The sequence below is a fragment of the Xenopus laevis genome, chromosome 1L (genome assembly GCF_017654675.1).
Source record: "Xenopus laevis strain J_2021 chromosome 1L, Xenopus_laevis_v10.1, whole genome shotgun sequence".
NCBI lineage: Eukaryota > Metazoa > Chordata > Amphibia > Anura > Pipidae > Xenopus > Xenopus laevis.
This window is the reverse complement of record NC_054371.1, coordinates 187,446,654-187,467,945: the sequence shown is the minus strand read 5'-3', so window position 1 is coordinate 187,467,945 and position 21,292 is coordinate 187,446,654. Positions and strand designations below refer to the sequence as shown.

Genomic DNA, 21,292 nt, shown 5'->3' with positions numbered 1-21,292 from the left:
ATAATGAGAGTTGGTACCAATTACACAATATCTTGCCTGTGCCACTGCTTCTGTCCCATTTAGAAGATGATGCAAATTTCGTAACAAATTGTGGACAAAACAGGCTCAAAAAACGCAGATACTTTGCTGCAAGGTTTATTCAACACAACGGGGCAGATTCACTAAGGGTCGAATTTCGAAGTAAAAAATACTTCGAAATTCGACCCTCGAATTGAAATCCTTCGACTTCGAATATCGAAGTCGAAGGATTTAGCGCTAAACGTTCGTTCGATCGATCGAAGGATTTTTCGTTCGATCGAACGATTAAATCCTTCGAATCGAACGATTCGAAGGATTTTAATCCAACGATCGAAGGAAAATCCTTCGATCAAAAAAAGGTTAGCAAACCTATGGGGACCTTCCCCATAGGCTAACATTGACTTCGGTAGGTTTTACCTGCCGAAGTAGGGGGTCGAAGTTTTTTTTTAAAGGGAAAGTACTTCGACTATCGAATGGTCGAATAGTCGAACGATTTTTCGTTCGATTCGTTCTATTTCGTTCGTATTCGAACGAATTTAACCAATTCGATGGTCGAAGTACCAAAAAAATACTTCGAAATTCGAATTTTTTTCATTCGAATCCTTCACTCGAGCTTAGTGAATCGGCCCCAACATGTTTCGAGTAGTGTGGTTTTTTTTTTTGTTTTTTTTTGTTGTTTTTTTCAACACTTGAAAAAGAGCCACACTGCTCGAAACATGTTGTGTTGAATAAACCTTGCAGCAAAGTATCTGCAGTTTTTGAGCCTGAAGATAAGCATTGGATTGTGATTAGTTATTTAGTAACCAGTCATTTGCTGCAACAAAAAACAAGTTTTTCCTGATTTCATGACACAAGATACAAACCACATTCCATGACCATATATATATATATATATATATGCCATTCTCTGACATTGGAAAATGAAGTAAATAATAATTTATCTGCTATTTTAGAAATCTTTTGATGCTCTGAACAATGTAACCATGCTTAAAATGGTGTGGATTTCTAAAGCGAGTGCAATTCAAAGAAAAGGAAGGTATGGCAAACATTTTGTGTTTCTTTAATTAGCAGAATGTATTAAAATATTGTTTAAACATTTCAGTTTGTTGTAATGTAAAGGGCACATTTTTGCGATACAATCTAATTGAGGCATAAAAGTGCATGGTAAGCTGGTTTGGTACAACATTTCCTGTGTAATTTAGACCTTACTTAAACATGTAACATATTAGGAAGCTTTTTAAATACTGTAAATGGTTAAATTGCATTTTATGGAATTATGGAGGACTTTGTTGCTGTGTAATTTATAATATTTTTAGCACTTAAAACAAACAATCTGAAGAATATTGTGTATTGTGCCTTGTAGGGCTGGTCGCTGCAGGCCTGGAATCTGTTTCCGCTTATTTAGCAAGCTTCGTTTTCAAAATATGTTGGAATTTCAGACTCCTGAACTACTGAGAATACCTCTGCATGTAAGTTGTTTTTTTTTTGCATGTCTGCCTCCACTGTTTCATCATTTGTTTTAAAGTCTATAAATGATACAAGTCGCATGTCAATACGTGTTTTTACAGTCAGTCCAGTTGCCCTTTTGTCTTTGAAAGGGTATGCACTGTTGCTTTAAACAGCAACAGTATTGTGTGTGGACTCCAAATAATCGCCCCAATAATGTTTGTACAACAGCGATCAATTGTTTAGTCGATTGGACAGGTTAGAAAATATATTGATAATGATATCTTTGCATGTATTGTCACTACTATTTGCGGGACATAACTTTAGTAAGATTGCTGTCAGCCAATTAATGGCCAGAACATCATCTGATTTGTTCTTTTTCCTACCTAATCCTTCAATTTAAATCTGAATTGGTTAGTTTTAGAAACGTACAGTCGATATCAAAACTTTCGTCGTACACAGAATAAAGTCTGAACGTCTGTGGTCAGCTCAATGCTCACTTTTCTCTTAAGAATGTATTTGCTTAATGGCACAGTAAACTCTGCATTTACTAAATTATTACTACATCCCATTTCTAAAATTAATGTTCTTGGTTGTTTAAGAACTAAGGGATTTAAAAAAAAAAAAAACTTGCTTTAGCTTTATGACCTGCTTTAAATTAAATACTGACTCTAAAAAAAATTGTCAATTTTTGCCACTTACAAATGTGTACTAGAATATTCTTTTGTATATTCCGTGGTGTACTGTAATTTGTACAGGCAGAGGAGCTTTCACTGCCAGTTAATTTATTCATAAGGAAAGTAGTTATTCATTGGGTTATCCCCTTAATTTAGTTAGTAATTAGCTTAATTTGTGGCACCTTTTTATGCTCCAGCCTTTTACAATGCCTTCTACACTGCTTGCCAATATTATGCTACACAGCTGATCAGGACAACTTAAATGTTTAAGCACAATTACATTTAAGAAATTCTATCTACTCATTCTGTTTGTTTCTCTTAATAACATTTCTTTCCTAGGAGCTTTGCCTACACACCAAATTGCTCGTGCCACTTAACTGTCCTGTTGCTGATTTTCTAATGAAAGCTCCAGAGCCACCACCAGCTCTAATAGTCCGTAATGCTGTACAGATGCTGAAGGTAGGTCAAGTAAATGTGGTTCCTACTGTACATATGACAAGTGTTTGAGAAATTTCTGAGGATTTGTTTGTTCTGCCTTAGCTAAACATTAGTTACTGGGTGGGGCCGGGTAGGCATCTCTGTTCGCTGGGCCCCTGCGAAGATTTTTTTGCAGGAGGCCCAGTGCACACTAGTTATGACATTGACACAAGGGGTAATTTACAATAGCAAGTACAGTTGTGAGCCCACAGATACAAATCAGTGGTGCAAAAGCACAGTTCATTAAAGGTGCAGTGTCAACATGAACTTCCAGTTCAGTTGCACTTGGCACTGCTACTTTATTCTATTCCCAACTGAGCCTATTGATGCTGGGGAACTGTAGAGCCAGTGGCGTAACTAGTTGTTACTGGGCCCCTAGCAAATTCAATTTAGGGCCCCAAAATATTTATAAGTTGGCCTATTTTACCAAGATATATTAAAATTGGGGTCTCACTGGGCCCCCTACACTCCTAGGCCCCCCTGCAACCGCAGGGTCTGCTTCCTCTATAGTTACGCCCCTGTGTAGAGCTACTGCCACCTCAAAAGCAGGTAGCTTCAGCTTCTACAGAAATACCCTGGGTCAGTGCAGTTTTCTGGTAACAGGAGCATTGATCTAGGATATCAAATCATAGAGGTGCCTAAAATGTCGCCACCCCCAGTGATTATAACTTTAGTTCTCCTTTAATGCGAACTTCGATTCAAACACTTATTTGACATATTTTATGTTGTGTGAATGTGCTACAAATAATTACTTGGGTAATTACCTGTTTAATGTACATTTTCTCAACTGCTTTTGTCTTCAGACTATAGATGCCATGGATAATTGGGAAGATTTGACAGAAATTGGTTATCATTTGGCAGACCTGCCAGTAGAGCCCCACCTTGGGAAAATGGTGCTTTGTTCAGTAATTTTGAAGTGCCTGGATCCAATTTTGACTATAGCCTGTACTTTGGCCTACCGGGATCCATTTGTCTTGCCTAGCCAAGCCTCTCAGAAACGTGCCGCCATGTTGTGCAGAAAGAGATTTACAGCAGGAACATTCAGTGATCATATGGCTCTACTCAGAGCTTTCCAGGTAGGAACTGCCAACAATTACTCCCCCCCATGTTTATGTATATTTTGTTAGCGTGAGGGTGCTTCAATGCCGACTCATGTATATATGGACTGTGATTCTTGACTTTTGACTTTAAAGTCTTTCAGCCCCAGGCCTACTCTTGTTTTCAGTTAAAAGTGCAGTGCTTGATTTAACCTGAATAATTGTTACAGCTGATCAATTAGAAATTCCAGTTGGTAGTTGTAAGTGGTATTGTGCTCACTGTTACAAAGGAATCATTCTTCGACAATAACTTGCCCCAGCACTGGAATTAAGCATGCGCCATTTTGCCCTATGTAATCGCTTGGTACCCCGGCTCAGCGATTGCATCATAATGGGTGTCTATGCTGGTCCATCAGGGGAGGACCGCATTGATGCGTTGATAACCGCTTGATGGGATTTTCAAACCTGTCCAAAAATCGGAGCAGGGGCCCATACAGAGGTACTGTACGTAATCTGAAAACTAGGTCTGAAGGGACAGGTCAAATCTATATTAAATACAGACGTGGCTCAGCAAACAGCTTCCATTACACACTGTAATAGTTCTTAATTTTGTTAGCCCGTTGTAAGCATTGTTTGCTCTTTGATTGGAATGCTTGGCTTTCCCCTTAACTCTTGCTGGTAGTGCAACCCATCCAGCAGTGCCTGAGCTGCTGTGTTTAATTTTTTCATTTTTTATATCCCTGACACCTCCTTATAGAAGTAATAACCAAGGAAATAGTTAACATAATAAATAGGTTGTTTTTTGTTAACAGTTAAAAGGTGCATAATTGTGCACATGTATACCAGGTGTCAGGGTCACTTTAGCATGCCTATATAGCATAATGCCTATATGATATCTGATAGAGAAGTGAAGAATTTTTAAAGTAATGTACATTTATATAAAATGTTTTAACTTGAAATTTCTGTGTTATAAATGTTTTCTCAAACCACACAGGCATGGCAGAAAGCAAAAAGTGATGGATGGGAAAGGGCATTTTGTGAGAAGAATTTTCTCTCTCAGGCCACAATGGAAATTATCATCGGACTGAGGACACAGCTCCTGGGTCAGCTTAGAGCTTCAGGTAGAGTCAAGACATAAGGATGTATTCTATAGAAAGTCAATTCTATACCTTTCTGGGTCATACAATTATATGCTTCTGGTTGAGTCAAAATATTTTATTGCTGCTTATTTGTATTTTTTTTTTTTAGGGTTTGTTAGGGCTCGTGGAGGTGGAGATATACGGGATGTTAATACAAACTCTGAAAATTGGGCTGTGGTAAAGGCTGCCCTGTTGGCTGGCATGTATCCAAACTTAATACATGTGGATAGAGAAAATATGGTACTAACTGGTGTAAAGGAAAAGCGCGTGAGGTTCCATCCTGCTTCTGTATTAAGCCAGCCACAGTACAAAAAGGTAAATGTGAGAAAGCAATATTTGCATTTGCCTTATTTTTTCTGTGTTATAATAAAATAGTATCTTGTACTTTATGGTACCTAAGTTGCCTGAATCCATTTTGGTAGCAAAGCAATGCTACTGTGTATATTTAATGTTCAAATTATTTTTTGCAGATTTAAGGTATGGTGATTCAAAACCAGAGCAAGCATTCTAGATAATCGATCCTATACCTGTATACAGTTTCACACTATGGGTATACATCCCTCTCTGTATTGTATTTCTTGTGAACCTTTGTTTTGTACATTTTTCTTCTATGGATTATCTGTCTAGAGTTGGAGAATTTTATTGAACCTCACAGATGGTTCTTATACGCCTGGTGGAATGAAATTCTACAGGGAATTGTAAGAATTGTAAACATATTTTTTTTTTTCTCCAAAAAACAGATCCCTTCTGCAAATTGCCAGGCAGAAGCTGTTCAAGCCCTACCTACAGACTGGCTTGTGTATGATGAGATGACCCGTTCTCATAGAATTGCAAATATTAAGTGCTGTTCAGTGGTTACTCCAGTGACCGCAGTGTTATTTGCAGGACCTGCAAGACTTCCTAGCAATGCTTTGCAGGAACCATCTTCTTTCCAAGGTAGGACTCAAAAAGGTACTAATTGTACTAATGATGTTGACAGCTTCTAAGTTCTGCGTATTGAACAAATATAGGGAAGCACTGAACTCTGGCTTTCATGTCAAACCTTAGTACCTTTTGCATGGTTCAAATTTTGGCTGAATCCACAGTGCTTAGCTGAACAGAATTCAAATCTTAAAAATTATGTATCAAACCCTGGACAATCGAATGTGACAATTTTTTGTGGGGGGGGGGTTTTGGTTAAGTGTTTGGCCATATCAATCAAAATTATAATCAAATATATGCATTAATTAGGGATGCACCGAATCTACTATTTTGGATTCGGCCGAACCCCATAATCCTTTGCGAAGATTCGGCCGAATACCGAACTGAATCCTAATTTGCATATGCAAATTAGGGATGGGAAGGGGAAACATTTTTATTTCCTTGTTTTGTGACAAAAAGTCATGCGATTTCCCTCACCGTCCCTAATTTGCATATGCAAATTCGGATTCGGTTCGGCCGAATCTGAATCCTGCTGAAAAAGGCCAAATCCCGAACCCAATCCTGGATTCGGTGCATCCCTAGCATCAATGCAATCGTTATAATCAAAAAAGCAGAGAAAGGAAAATAATTCAGCATTCTTTGTTGACTGTTCTGTGCAGCTTCTTCAGCTGAAAAGCTTTAAAGGATGCCTATCATTTGTACTCCAGTTGGGGCAAAACAATACTATTTTGGCCAGAAAATCGCACTAGGGAGCACTATGCTACTGGTACTGTGTATTTTTTCTGTGTTTAAATTCACAAAAGAAAATTTTGAAAACTGAGTGATGCATGATATAATGTAGGCTGTGTAAAAAATAAATGCTTTTTTTTTCTTTAAACCTACTTGTGGGCATCTCTGACACTTAACTGCCTTTCTGCTCCTGTTTAATAATTTTTAGTTGGCGATGGCATACCAAATGACAGTAGTGACAGTGAAATGGAGGACAGGAACATGGCCATTCTAGCAGCACTAAAACTGGATGACTGGTTGCATTTCAGATTGGATCCTGAGGTAGGTTTGTTGCAGCCCTATAAGATTTCAAGGATCATTTTCGAATGCAGACACAAGTGCAGTCACACTAATATGTTCATAAATTTTGCACTTATTGACACCCTTTTTTAAAAGACACTGAGAGAACCCAGGAGCCACCACCCAAATAGTGATGGTAATCCAGGATTCCCGCAGCCGATTGTATCAATAAGTGCTGCACCCAATAATGCTTTTATTGCATTTTGGGTAGAATATATGGCGATTTGCATCTGAAGATTGCTTTTTGCACAGTGCCATGCATTCATAAATTATCCTTTTCATATTCATTTATTTGTACATAAATCATGTGATACTGAAATGGGACATATACCAAGGAAAGGATTATCTGAGCCACTGATCACATTTATAAGAGCTCTGTTGCTTCTTGCAGGCGTAAGAACCATCATATTACTGAAATCTCAAATATCTTTTATAAATAGCCTAAGGTTTTTACATTTTTTTTTTAGTTAATATTTTTAAAGCACAAGGAAAGTCTTTGCCAATTGTTAAAGGACATGTTAAATATCGCAGAGAGGCTGTTCACTGATTTCATTTCATTTTTTGTGGAGGGTTTACATGTCATTTAACCCCCCCAGCGATTATAATTGTTAAGCTAAAATGGCTTTTTGGAAGTTCTAATTTTATTCTACTGCACATCTGCTCAGCCAAGGGTAGACGCCTGGGACTAAAAATGTTGGTGCTGTGTTGGTGCTGTGTCCATAAGACTAGTACCACTTGCCAGTGCTACTTTCAGAAAAGAGGAACGCTATTCTTGGGCACGAGGTTCAAGATCAAAAACACAGAGGATGAGCACTGTGCCACAATTTCAGTCTTCCATCTGCTTTGGGCAAGCACAGTAGAGGAAAAAAGGGCTTTTGACATCTAAGTTCCAGTTTTACTTTACTGCATATCTGCCCAGCCAGTGATAGTCATCTGGGAATAAACATGTTGGTGCTGCTTTAACTAGACTAGTACCCTTGAACTGATACAGCAAATCAGTTAAAATTAATAAAATTTTGCACAAATTCAGTCTGCTTCATAAGAATTGTGCTAAGGCTAAGCAGTGCTTTATTCTATATGTGGCCAGATGGCAGTGTGGAACGTTCAGTATGCAAAATAGCAGCGATATCCATAGTTTTGATTAGGAGATGTTTGTGGTAATATAGGTAAAATTCTACGTGGTTTGATTTTTATCTGTGTAAGGCATCTAAAATAATGAAAGTGAACCTTTAGTCCTTAGAAGGCAGATTATGGCGTAGAGAATGGGGGACTATATATTACATTAAGATATCTCATACACCTGTCATTTACTTGTAGGCTGCTGGACTCCTATTTCAACTTCGGCAAAAATGGTACAGCTTATTTCTTAGACGAATTCGAGCACCATCAAAGCCTTGGTCTCAAGTCGATGAAGCAACCATTAGAGCAATTATAGCCGTTCTAAACACAGAAGAGCAATCGTCTGGTTTGCAGCAACCTTCTGGGATTGGACAAAGACCAAGACCAATGTCTTGTGAAGACCTCCCATTAACTTCTGGGAGAATTAACAATAGCCAAAAGAGTTTCGCAGAAGCAGAGTCATTAGAGGATCCATCCGGTTTAGACAGGTACAGCTAAAGCAGTGTATCACAAGCCTTAAAATCTTTTGGTAGGGCTTAGTTACTGGACCATGCTTGCTTTGGAGAATGTAATTTACCCATGCAAGCCAAATAGAGGTGAATGCATCTTGCAACCAGCTATTTTTGTGAATATGCTGGCAACAAGGTTCATAGCTGCAAAAGTATGATCAGTTTCATCCATCTGCAGACTATGTTTCAGCATATGTGTATGAAATAGGACTGCTATAATAATAATACATTAATTATAGAAAGCGTTAACTGTGTTTCTTCTCACTATTGAGAAAGATGGTAATGACTTGCCTGTTTGCGTTGACCTGCAAAAATAGAACTACGGTTCATGAAAATGTAGCTAATGGCTCCTGAATGTCTATTACATTGAAATCAAGTTATACTTACCAATTAAGTACGCAATTAGACACACAGATATCTGAACTTAACATTATATGTAGCACAAACGTCTTGCAAGATAAACCTTATTTATCTAACTTTATTATCATAAACTGTTGTTCCCCTTTTGCAGGTCAACCCAAACAGGTAAGTTGTCACCATCTGTGAACTGTAATAAAGAGTTCCTTCTGTTTTTAATGAGCATTTAAAATAAAAGTTATTTTTCCCATTGCAGCATTGCTTTAAAGTCTCCATCACAAGCCTTCACTCTGCAGGCAAAATATAAACGGCCTGAAGACAAAACTGATCAGTCGTCGGTGAAATGCAAATTATTGGATTACTCGAGCCACCCCAGCCCCTGTGCAAGTCCTTCCCCTCCATCCTCTGCAAAGGTATCTTAAAAATCTAATTAATAAATGTAAAGAGAGCACACAGTGCTGGAAACTGAATCTTTTGCTGGGTAACTTAAGGGTTTTTGAATTCAACAGTTTGCAAGGTCATGTACACCGTGCAGCATAAAGAGGTTCATTAAGCCTCAGAAATACAATTTCTGCTGAAGATTACGGTCAGACCATTCACCATGTTTTATGATTATCAATAATGGATACATTTTGCTAGGAAAGTTCTACTTAGTATTAGGTGAAGATATTTTTTAAATTCTTTCACAGTGGTATTTTTGGAGTGAATCAGAACCAAATGTTAATGCTAAACATGAAATATGATAACTTGCAAGAGTTTCCAAGATGTCCACCCAATGTATTTACTATTGAAAGAAATATCTCTATTTTCTGCACTGCTTCTAGAGCACAAGGACCTATCCTCAAAGTCTCAGGTTATGGGGCAGTGTAAATATCATATCTTTTAGCATACCAAATTTGGGTTTTGAATGTGCACAGGACCTTGCTTGAATGGATCTCTACCTGAAACAGTTTGTTAAGAAATCATTTAAGGAAAATATAATTCTAGGCAACTACATGGAAATGTAATTGTTATTGAAAGTAGTATCTGGTTAAAAATTATGTTTTGGTTTTGGTGATGTTACTTTTTTCAGTTTCTTTTGTGTCTCACAAGGCTGCATGTAGACTTATGGCTATCCCAAAAAAGGGGTACTTGATGCAGTAGTGGGGGTAACAAGATCAGTGTCAGAGGACTAGCAGAACTATCAATGTTCTTTAAATTACATGGTTTGTAATTTTTGAGTCTGTGGGCCTTAGGTACTTGGGTCAACACAGTTCATTGAGCAAAGTGCAAAAAAACAGGTGCATATATGGCAGGCATTGAGTACAGGGCTTTATTATGTTGAAGTGATGTTTACATTTTTTAGTCCTGGTACTACCATGGTGCTTATACAAGTTTTGTAAAAGCAGCAATTCAAGAGAGCATTTATTAAGAATCCTGAACCAGTTGCTACAGAATGTGGGGTTGTTTCTGCTGATAAGTGTATAGTTTTTTACTCTGTTAACATTGTCTTTCTGTAAATATTAGTTCCTTTTAATCTCCCCATGCTTCATTTTCCAGGAATCAAACTCACCATCGCCAAGACCAATCATATCTGTGCGATACTTTATTATGAAAAGCAGCAACCTTAGAAATCTTGACATTTCACAACAGAAGGGAATATGGTCCACAACACCAAGTAATGAGCGCAAATTGAACAGAGCCTTTTGGGAGAGCAGCACAGTTTATTTGGTATTCTCTGTTCAAGGGTCAGGACACTTTCAGGTAAAACTTCTTTGCAATGACCTAATTGTATCTGTTGCTTCTTTTTCTACTCCTCTACCTTTCTATAACCGTTCATCCTGTCATTTGATGAGGAACTTGATGGTGAAGTGTTTCTTACACCTTATTATAAACACAATAGCATGAGAATTGAAACAAAACTGAGGTGCATTAGAGGAGAAGCAGCAGTGCAATAACCAGCACACAGGCCACATTGTAGCAAACAGCGTTTGTGCTTCAGTAGTTGTACAAAAGACAGAATAGGAAGCCAGCAAACAGGAACCAGAAAGCAGGCCAAAGTTGATACTGGGACTTCAGTCTCTGAAACATCTTGGCTCCAAAATATTCACAACGTGGACTCCACTCCATTGGGGTGAAAAATATGCATGCATGAGTGGGCATCATGGTGCTGACATGAAATACCTGGTCTACCCCTACCACATTCACTTTCCTCTTCCAGTGCATTACATAGGTCCTGGTTGTTTAGCTGAATGTTGGACTGTAAGCTCTGAGACCAAACATAGTCCACTAGCTAACCTATTGCATTATACATTATATAGCACCAACCTGTTACATTACTATATAAAAATGATTATTTTGATAATATCAGTCTTTGGTCAAATTAAGCATAGAGCTTCAGTTCATGGTACAGCGCTACACCATTCAATTTTGTCAGAAATTGTGTTACTTACCTGTATACTTTTGGATTCTGGGAGGAAACGAGTACCCAGATGGAAGTTTGCTTTTTAGAACGATGATAACTTTGATGCGTTAAAATCAACATGTTAAACATGAGAGTTTTTAAAATGTCATGACTCATGGCTTACTCATGAATGAATGAATGAATGAATAAATAAATACATACCTTATACATGCAGTGTCATTAGGAAGTCTAGGCCTGCATTTGGACATTATTTGTCTTCTCTAGCAACAAGTAGTCAGCACAGCGATTGTCAATATCTTGTTGAGGCGTTGCACGTTACTTTAATGGCCACTTTCCATTGGAATCACAATGGATAGACGTTTTTTTCAAACAGCACCACCAAACTTTTCTTATTTCTTAAAAGCCTTTATTGGTGCTTTAGGGCATGCCCTAAAGCACTAATAAAGGCTTTTAAGAAATAAGAAAAGTTTGGTGGTGCTGTTTAAAAAAAAAAAAAAAAAAAGTCTACCCATTATTTGTCTTCTAACCATGAATCTAAAGCTTACACAATGATCTAGCCAAACATCTTAAATACATCTACTACAAGATTTTTCTATCTTATGTTTCTAGCTAGTGGGATTTTAAAGGGATACTGTCATGGGAAAAGGCATTTTTTTCAAAATGAAAATAGTGCTGCTCCAGCAGAATTCTGCACTGAAATCCATTTCTCAAAAGTGCAATTTTTATATATTCAATTTTGAAATCTGACATGGGGCTAGAAATATTGTCAATTTCCCAGCTGCCCCAAGTCATATGACTTGTGTTCTGATAAACTTCAATCACTCTTAACTGCTGTACTGCAAGTTGGAGTGATATCACCCCCCTTCCCTTTTCCCCCCCAGCAGCCAAACAAAAGAACAATGGGAAAGTAACCATATAACAGCTCCCTAACACAAGATAACAGCTCCCTGGTAGATCTAAGAACACTCAATAGTAAAAACCCATGTCCCACTGAGACTCCTTCAGTTACATTGAGAAGGAAAAACAGCAGCCTGCCAGAAAGCATTTCTCTCCTAAAGTGCAGGTACAAGTCACATGACCAGGGGCAGCTGGGAAATTGACAAAATGTCTAGCCCCATGTCAGATTTCAAAATTGAATATAAAAAAATCTGTTTGCTCTTTTGAGAAATGGATTTCAGTGCAGAATTCTGCTGGAGTAGCACTATTAACTGATGCGTTTTGAAAAAAAACATGTTTTCCAATGACAGGATCCCTTTAAGGAAAAAAAACTAACCATCACTCTGATCATGCATAATTTGTTAAATGTTGTCTCCCTCCCTTTTAAATTCTTTCTACAATAAAAGTATCAAACGTGAAACTTGATATAGCCAAGCAGGGCTGCAGGATTAAGGATAGTGGCACACTCAGTGTTTTGGGAAATTGCATTGGGCAGTTCTTCTTTTAAAGGACATTAACTAAAACCTACCTACAACTATGCATGAGGAAAAAATGAAGGTCATGCATACTTTCTGTTAGCATTTTACATACTATAATTTTACAGTAGTCCTCCTTTAAATTCATAGATGTAATTAAGTTTGAGACTGGTAAAGGATTATAAAAATGTAGCTGTAATTGAACTATGGTGGTGCTGTTTAACTTGTGTAATAGATTAGCCAAAACACCACATGGTTTGGAGGCTGTATCGGAAATAATGTGATACAAAGAATTCTATTAAATCCTATGGGCAGCCTGACTTTTATTTTGACTTTTGTGCATCTTAGTAATGTCAGTTTGCTTTTCTTATTTGTTTTATTTGAATGGCATTGTGTACCAGGGCCAAAAAATTGGGATCTCCATTTTTAGGGGGAACTCCATAATCCCTTTTATAACATCTAATTTTGACACTAAAAAATAATAATAAAAGCATAACTGGTTCTAAACCACAGAGCTGATGCCACAATGTCATTTGGGTCCTCCGACAAAACGGTTTAGAAACATTGGTGTACTGGTTTGTGGCTCCACAGCCAGTAACAGTTAGGTTCGCAGGGGTGTGCATGCTTTTCAGAAGAGGAGTAAACTGATTTACTAACAGTGCAGCAAAACCATTTGTACAAAACAAGTAACCAACAGTATGTGTAAGAATGTTCCTTTCTTTAGTATTTTCCAAAAAGGCAAGACTTGTGTTGAATATATTTAGCTTTGGGTTATGGAACCTTTTTGTCATAGAGATTGACTGCAGCTGCATGGTAAAACTTGTTTGTTCAAATATTTTGCTGCAGGGCTTTGCAAGAATGACTTCAGAGATTGGTCGAGAGAAAAGTCAGGACTGGGGCTCTACAAGCCTTGGAGGTGTTTTTAAAGTGGAATGGATAAGAAAAGAGAGCCTACCTTTTCAGCACGCTCATCACTTGCTCAACCCTTGGAATGACAATAAAAAAGTTCAAATCAGTCGTGACGGACAGGTATGTTTGGCACCCTGTGTTTATGGCAAAGACCTCTGAATATAACATTTATACTTCTCAGTCAATGAACATTTATACTTCTCAGGTAATGTCAGATTATTCCTGTAGGCATGGGAGGGCATCATAGTGTTTTGCCAGTAGGTTCCCTAATGGGCCTTATTACTTGGAAAAAGTATAGATGTGACTTTATATGAGACACAGTCCATATATACAACAATCCAAATCTGGAATCCCATCAGGTGTACAGAAAAATAGTGAACTCCTTGTATCTATTTCATTTATTGATTATTATGAGAGTGATTATCATTATTTTGTTCATTTCTTTGAATCTGTAAAGCAGCTTGTATACAGGGGATCTTTGGGCATTCTGTTATTTCATTTGAATTTGTTCCACTTTTACAACATACATTTTCCACTGCTAATAATATTTTCTAATATTTCAAGGAACTTGAGACGCTTGTTGGAGAACAGTTGCTTATGTTGTGGGACAGAGTTCTTTTGACAAGCAAAAGTATTCCTCTGTCACAGTGATCCTGTCAATACTGGGTGCTACAGAATTCGGTGAGTATTTGGCCTTTGGAAACAGAAAGGGTTAGCTACAAAGTCATTGCTTTTCTTTTAAAGGAAAGTAACAGCACATTTTAAGTATATCGGTTGTGATTGTAGAAGTAATTTTAACTGAAGCGTAAAGCTGTGTAAGCAATGAGGAGAATAAAAACTGTCTGTTTGCTTTATATTCTAAATAATGAATCCATTTCTGCTCACTAACCAAATGTAGAAATACAGAAACATAGAAAGAGCCTTGCAAAGAACTGAACATTCAGGACTGAATACCAAAACCTAGTGAAATGTTTGTGTAAGCAGATAAAATATGAAATATACATCACAAGCCACAGAGCCTTACAGTTTGCTCAGAATGTTCTCCCAGTTTGCCAAATCATCCCAGCACCCGCATGTCTGACAGGCACTAAGGCTTAGTGATCATACACCCCATATACCAATGTCTCTTACATTCTACACTGGCAAGACTGAGTCTCGCTATAAAAGTCCTAAAGCTCCAACTATTTGAGATTGAACAAAAGTTATGAAGCCACATTTGTATAATATGTTTATTTTATTTTTATTTTTTTTAGTTTAAAAGTTATGGGCAACAATATATCAACATTGACCCAAATTCACTAAGCGCCGAAGCGCCTAACGCTAGCGTCAATTCGCTAGCGTTGGGCATTTTCGTTACTTCGCAAATTCACTAACGAACGCTGGCGTAAATTCGCTAGTGTTACTTCGCACCCTTACGCCTGGCGAATTTTCGCTACGGACGTAACTACGCAAATTCACTAACGCGCGCAGTGTACTGAACGCTACCTTTTACGCTAGACTTCCTTCTCCACCTTAGACCAGGCGAAGCGCAATAGAGTAGATAGGGATTGCTTCAAAAAAAGGTCAAATTTTTTCTAAGTCCCAAAAAACGCTGGCGTTTTTTCTATATTATGGGTGATAGGCTGAAAAAGATCTAAATGTTTTTTTGGGGCTCCCCTCCTTCCCCCCAACATTTCCTAACTCATGGCAACTTAAATATACAGTGGGCACATGTGTAGAGCAAAAAAAAAATGTTATTTGATGTTTTGAAGGTTTCCCAGGCATTTGTAGTGATTCTACGTATTCCTCCATTGAAATTTGAATTTGGCGCCGTATGCAAATTAACCATCGCTAGTGCAACTTCGCAACCTTACGCTACCCCTGTGCCAACTTCGGATTTTAGTGAATTTGCGGAGCGCTGGTGAAACTACGCCTGGCGAAGTGTGGCGAAGTTGCTACGATTCTTAGTGAATTTGCCCCATTGTGTCAGGTACTCAGATTTGTGAACTGTCAAAATATATTGTTTGTAATACAATGCTGATACTTTACCTATTTTATTCAATGTTGAAACATGTAAGCTTTACAGTGAAAACCAATAAACAGAGATATGTTAAAAAAAAAAAGTCCTAAAGCTCATTTAGAGGACTGCTTTTTTAATCTGATCAGCCCAGTGCAACCCACGCAGTTCTTTTATTTCTTTTGAAGTAAGATACAGTATGTGGTCAAGTAAATGCTGTTACCTTCAGTCTGGGAGACTATGTAACGAAGTCATTCTATGCTAGTTGCACTGCAGTGATCCTCTGCAGTCAGGTTCTATTGTATTCGTCTGTCTGTCTGCTCAACCACAGTTAGGAAACAGAAGTCTAAGGGACTCCTTAGAGAAAATAATAAAGCAAGCAGTTTTCATAACCTGACAAGAACCTTTCTACCCTACTACATTGGATGATGTCCATTTTCTATAGGTGTGACAAATGATGATGTGTACAGCTATTATAAGACAATTAGCAATTTGTTTATATTCTGTTTTTTTCTATCTGGTCTCTAGGGCTTAATTTCTCTAGTGACCTTGATTAAAAAACTGAAGCAAATTATTTTTAGCCCCAGTGCACTTTGGAATGGAGATAATAGTTAGTTCCTATGGCTCCATTACTTCACTTAGCACTGCATCAGTGCATCACTTTATCAGTACAGCACTTTAACCCCATATGTAATAAAAGGCACTAAGTTTACCCAGGGGCTGTAACCCATAGCAATCAATAAGTTGCTGACTTAGTGCCTTTTTATTACAGAACCCCCTAAAGACCCCATATACAGACAGATATAAGCTGTCAACTGATTGAGTAGGCAGCTTTTTGGGCAGTGTATTGGGTCCTCCGACGAACTTCCCCGATTGATTTCAGATGTCGATAAACTGGTCTTAAAAATCCTGTTGGATTTGGAGGACCACATCGGTACATTAATGCTGTACTCTATCCAATCGCCCATATTCTTCTTGTTGTGGCCAACTGTAGTGTTTAATGTATGGTGCTCTAATGGGTGCCCTTTTGCCTTTTGAATTTCCCACAGTAGTAGTAATTTTAAACTGTATCTATAGTAAAACGGCAAATCAACTGGACTTGCTGTGTAAGAAAATACAGCAAGTCCAGTTGATTTGACTTATTACTATAGCTGTACCATGACCTGGATGAATGAGAACCTTCACAGACATCATTTTAAACTGGTTGCCTTGTGTGGTGCTACAAGTTAATCCTGTAACGTGTTTGTTTTACCTTTTAAAAGTAACAGCAGTTTAAATATCCCGTTTTGCACTCCACTTTACTTTCATTGTAAGGGATGTAGGGACATAGTTTCAAAACATATCTTGGAGTGGGCACTTCTATAAAGATAGCTCTGGGTGATGCTACAGATGGTTACTACTTTATACGAGCCTGAGTATTGGCCTTACTCCATACACATATAATAACTGAGAAGAGTCATGATATTATTTAACTGTATAAAAAGGCCTTTTTGGACATATTTTCCCTTAAAAGGCATTCCGACACTATTTTGACATTTGCTGTCTGACCTTTCCTAAACCCAATATCATAGACACAGTAATAGCAAATGGACTTGCACTCGAGCAAAACTCCCCAACGTACAGGCCAAAAGTAAGTAAAGTGTAGAGATGTGGCATTTGTGCCTATGATTATGTGCCAGAAAATACATCAGGCTATCTCTGTACCAAGATTTTTGTATACTTTAGGCCTGTACACTGGAGTTGTGTTCGAGTGAAAGTCCATATACTGATACCATGATCCGCTCCCTGTGTCTGAAGATTTGGAGATGGGCACCCAAAAGCAACGTTTCTACTGGTGGGAATTGGGGGTTTCACCTTTCTTTTTGGATCATAGACAAAGCGCTTATTTTAATAGGAATATGAGCTGTTTCGCAGATAAAATAGGTAATGAAAATGACTTCTTGATATTGAATTAATAACAAATTTGTTTTTTTTTTATAACAGATTTCGGTAATCGAAGGTGCTGAGGATTCTCAATGCACAAAGCATCTATGGATATAGCACTTCAGGACTGGTTCCTTTAAGACTTTAATAATCACATGCACTAATTTGTCTATAGCATACACACTTTTAAAACTTGAGCTAGCAACACACAATTCGATTTTATGCACTTTGAGAGGTTTTAGAACAGATGACACTAACACAGTGAATTGCATAGATCCACATATTACTCATAGCCTGCGTTAGTAACGCTATCTTTAAGTACAGCAGCCAATGCTCAAAGGTGGGACACTAAAATGAAGAGAATGACTTGGAGAAGGAGCTTCCAGGGAACAACCTCTCCTCTGGGATGCCTCTTGAGTCCTGGGTGGTTGGGATTAAGGGGGCCTTGGACCAGTGAATGACATAGGTTTAGATTTTTTGTTGTCCCAAATCCAAAACAGCCAATCAGATGTCTGCTTCTAGCAGACTAGTAAATGTTATTTAGTAAATTGCAATTTTTAACATTTTTTTACATGCAGTTTATAAAGTTAAACATGAATATGAAATCTCTCCAGAGTTTCATAACAATTTTAAAAATCTGTTCTGTTTGACAGTTATAAGTCGATACAGATATTTAAAACAATGGTGACCTGAAAGAATGCTTAAGGTTTGAATTACATTTTTCTGTAATATTGTGTGATCATTCATTTGAATTGTATTTTTACTGTTAAAAATAATCTCCAGATTTACCTAAACCTGTAATTTAATTCTACTATTAAAAGTAATTTAATTCTACTATTAAACTGCCCTGTGAGATTGTGATTGTCTTATGACTATCACAGAGCCTGTCAATGTGCATAAATAATGTAGCATGCTCTGGGTCAGACTGGGCCGGCTGGACACTGGGAAAATAAAAAACCTGGTGGGCCCAGACCCGCTCCCTGCCTCAAACCATTTCTGCTGCCCCATCACTGACCCTAGTTTCGGATGTAAGGATAAAAATGTATTCACATGGGGAAGGAGGGGAGAGTGGGATTTTTGTGGCTGTGGTGGGACCCTGGCTGGGTTGTAGGGCCACCAGTCCGAGACTGACATTCGTCATCCCATCCTATAAGAAACAAGTTCTTTACCCCATCCTACCATTTCAGTGTGACAGCCACCCAGTGCACTCCAGCTGTCACATAACTTGCAACTTTGCATACAATAGCGTGTCAATGGTTTTCAAGTCATGGCCTTAATCCTATTATATATTATATGGCCTTATGTTCCCATTTAGTCTTAAACATTCCTCCTAAAAGAGAAGTGCATATATGCCATGATATTTCTGATATTTTTTTTTAATCGGTCTATAAGGATCACCTTTATATTGTTTCCCCAGGATATTCTAATGTGAGTACCAGTGCTTATTTGAGTAAATCTTTATCTCCCTGTGTCCTTGTTGACTGGAATTGGCAATTAGGTCTTTGGAAATCAAAAGAATTTTGGCAAAGAGGATCAGTGCATTGGTTCATATTTCTTTTATGCCGAGTTTATTGTATTCTGTATAATTTTCTTACAGTGGTTTTTCCAGGGAAAGTTGCCTAAAAGTCACTTTTAAGAGAATTGATACAGCACTATTCTAAAATTATTGGGTTATTCCCCCCTGCCCCCATTTTTTAAAGAAAATAAAGGCCAATGGCAATGCTGCTTAGTCTACTTCTATCTACCAGATATTAATCGTTTATTTTATATACACTTTTAACATAAATCTCCTACTTTGAAAACCTTTTAAGGCCTTTGAAGTACAATATAAGCAATGCACTTTGTCTTTCTGGCATGCAGAAATGGGATGTCGAACCCACAGGCCGTCAGCTGTAGTGAATGTTGTACCCCCCAGTATCTATTTGACCACAGAAGCTGGACATGTCATTTCACAATAGCTGGGCATAGACATATTTGCGAAGGTGTGAAGTTGTTTTTTATTTTCTTAAATGGGGCTCCTTAAAGGGCAAGTCAACCCCAAAATAAAAATTTGCCTAATAAAAGAAAACACAGTTCTAAGTAACTTTCAATATACATTTATTAAAAATTGCCAGTGCTGTTAAAGTAATGTGTAAAAACAAATGCTACTAAAAAACAGCATTTGCTTAACTCCTGGTTCTTTTTAAACAGTGTTGGAAATGGCTTAGCTTCTAAGCAAAGTCAGGTCTGTTAATCAGCTGCCTTGTCTTACATTGTATCAACAGTCTGAGTCATCAGGGTAGAGAATAGAAACGGACAAACAATTTATTCATTTCAATATCAATACGTATACAATTAACATAAAAACCATAGAAAATTTGTACTGAATGTATATTGCAAAGTTGCTTTGAATTCTTTTTTTTTTTATTAGGCACATTTTTACTTTGGAGTTGACTTGCCCTTGAATTATTTCAATGGGATGATAACACTACAGTTTATAGAAATGTTTCTGTATGCACTCCACCAATCTAAATAACTAGCTTTACGTCGGCAGCTTGACTACTTACTATTTTTACTTGTCAAAATAGATGAGCTGGAATTGGCCAGAATAAGGAAAGATATTTTATGTGTGTGGGGATTTAAACATAAGCTTTGTGCGTGTAACAAAGTTCATGTTGGCTGCACTATCTATCAGTCAAGAGGCATATATTGCAAAATCAATTAATAAAATGGCCTGTTTTAATGCACTGGGTTTATATTGTTGTATTACTTATCACCATTCTTCTGTTGTTGACAGTTGTATACATTTTATCTATGGTTTTCATTTATCTGCAATGTTAACAGACATATATAAAATAAACTCAAATAGATTAAATTGTGTGCTTGTTTTTTTTTTTTTAAGGAGACATTTAGGGGCACATTTACTATTGGTCGAATATCAAGGGTTAATTAACCCTCGATATTCGACCGTCAAAGTAAAATCCTTCGACGTCTAAGGATTTACCGCATTTAACGATTTTCCTTCGATAAAAAAATATTTCGAAAGCTTATGGGGACCTTCCCCATAGGCTAACATTGGTGCTCGGTAGGTTTTAGGTGGTCGAAGTTTTTTTTAAAGAGACAGTACTTCGACTATCGAATAGTCGATCGATTTTTCTTTCACTCGAGCTAAGTAAATGTGCCCCATACTGCAGGATAAATGAAAAAACCCTAATTTTGTAGGCAATTGTGAGTAACATATGGTGTTGCTTTTACATGGTGCTAAAAATTAATATCTTTAAAAATAGCCCCTTTATTGGAGCTCCCTACAGATGTTTACTGGTCCCTGTTTCAAATGAGGGGTGGGCGTGTCCTAACGGCCAGAAGCACAGTAGTAGGGGGACAGCCAATGAAAGGCCTGCAGTCACTCAAACAAAGACAGGCTTCAGTTCCCTATCAGGTCCTGCTAGCTGCTGATTGGTTCCTGTCCTACAGTGCAGTAAACTGAGTTCCTCTGGCTTCCCTGCACAGCCTGGGAATTCAGGAAGTGGAAGAGAAGGGAGGGATTATTAGGGTTTTTGCAGAAATATTCAATAAATCAACCCGAAACACTACTTTTTTTTAATAACAATTCTATATCTAAATGAGTATAACGCACTGGTACATTCTTATTTTTTACACAAAATGTCTCCTTTAATTGCGCCTACAGATCGTTGCTATGGGATGTCCTCACCTTATTGTGGTAGGGAATAGAAGGAGAACATTAGGCTCCATCATCTTAAAATATCCAGCACTTGGGCTGAACCATCTCCCCAAACTCCTGGATTGCTATCACCTAAAAACAATGAACAATGGAAGGGTTTATTCAGCATTTCGATGTAGGCGACAAGATGCACTGTGTGCCATTACCCTTAGAGGAATG

At 37.7% G+C, this 21,292-nt stretch overlaps 1 protein-coding gene across 1 annotated transcript in view; it reads left to right on the top strand.

The window, feature by feature from the left end:
- Positions 1-20,266, top strand: part of ythdc2.L (YTH domain containing 2 L homeolog) — a 51,402-nt gene extending 31,136 nt beyond the window's left edge. Inside the window, exons 18-31 of the mRNA XM_018264331.2 lie at positions 972-1,054; positions 1,382-1,487; positions 2,481-2,600; positions 3,422-3,694; positions 4,650-4,776; positions 4,904-5,109; positions 5,535-5,730; positions 6,653-6,765; positions 8,101-8,390; positions 9,025-9,181; positions 10,308-10,511; positions 13,431-13,613; positions 14,058-14,174; positions 17,473-20,266. Of these exons, the coding sequence (XP_018119820.1) occupies positions 972-1,054; positions 1,382-1,487; positions 2,481-2,600; positions 3,422-3,694; positions 4,650-4,776; positions 4,904-5,109; positions 5,535-5,730; positions 6,653-6,765; positions 8,101-8,390; positions 9,025-9,181; positions 10,308-10,511; positions 13,431-13,613; positions 14,058-14,144 (2,145 nt within the window). The 3' untranslated portion in view covers positions 14,145-14,174; positions 17,473-20,266. The remainder of the gene's footprint in view (positions 1-971; positions 1,055-1,381; positions 1,488-2,480; positions 2,601-3,421; positions 3,695-4,649; positions 4,777-4,903; positions 5,110-5,534; positions 5,731-6,652; positions 6,766-8,100; positions 8,391-9,024; positions 9,182-10,307; positions 10,512-13,430; positions 13,614-14,057; positions 14,175-17,472) is intronic.
- The last annotated feature ends 1,026 nt before the right edge of the window (positions 20,267-21,292 follow it).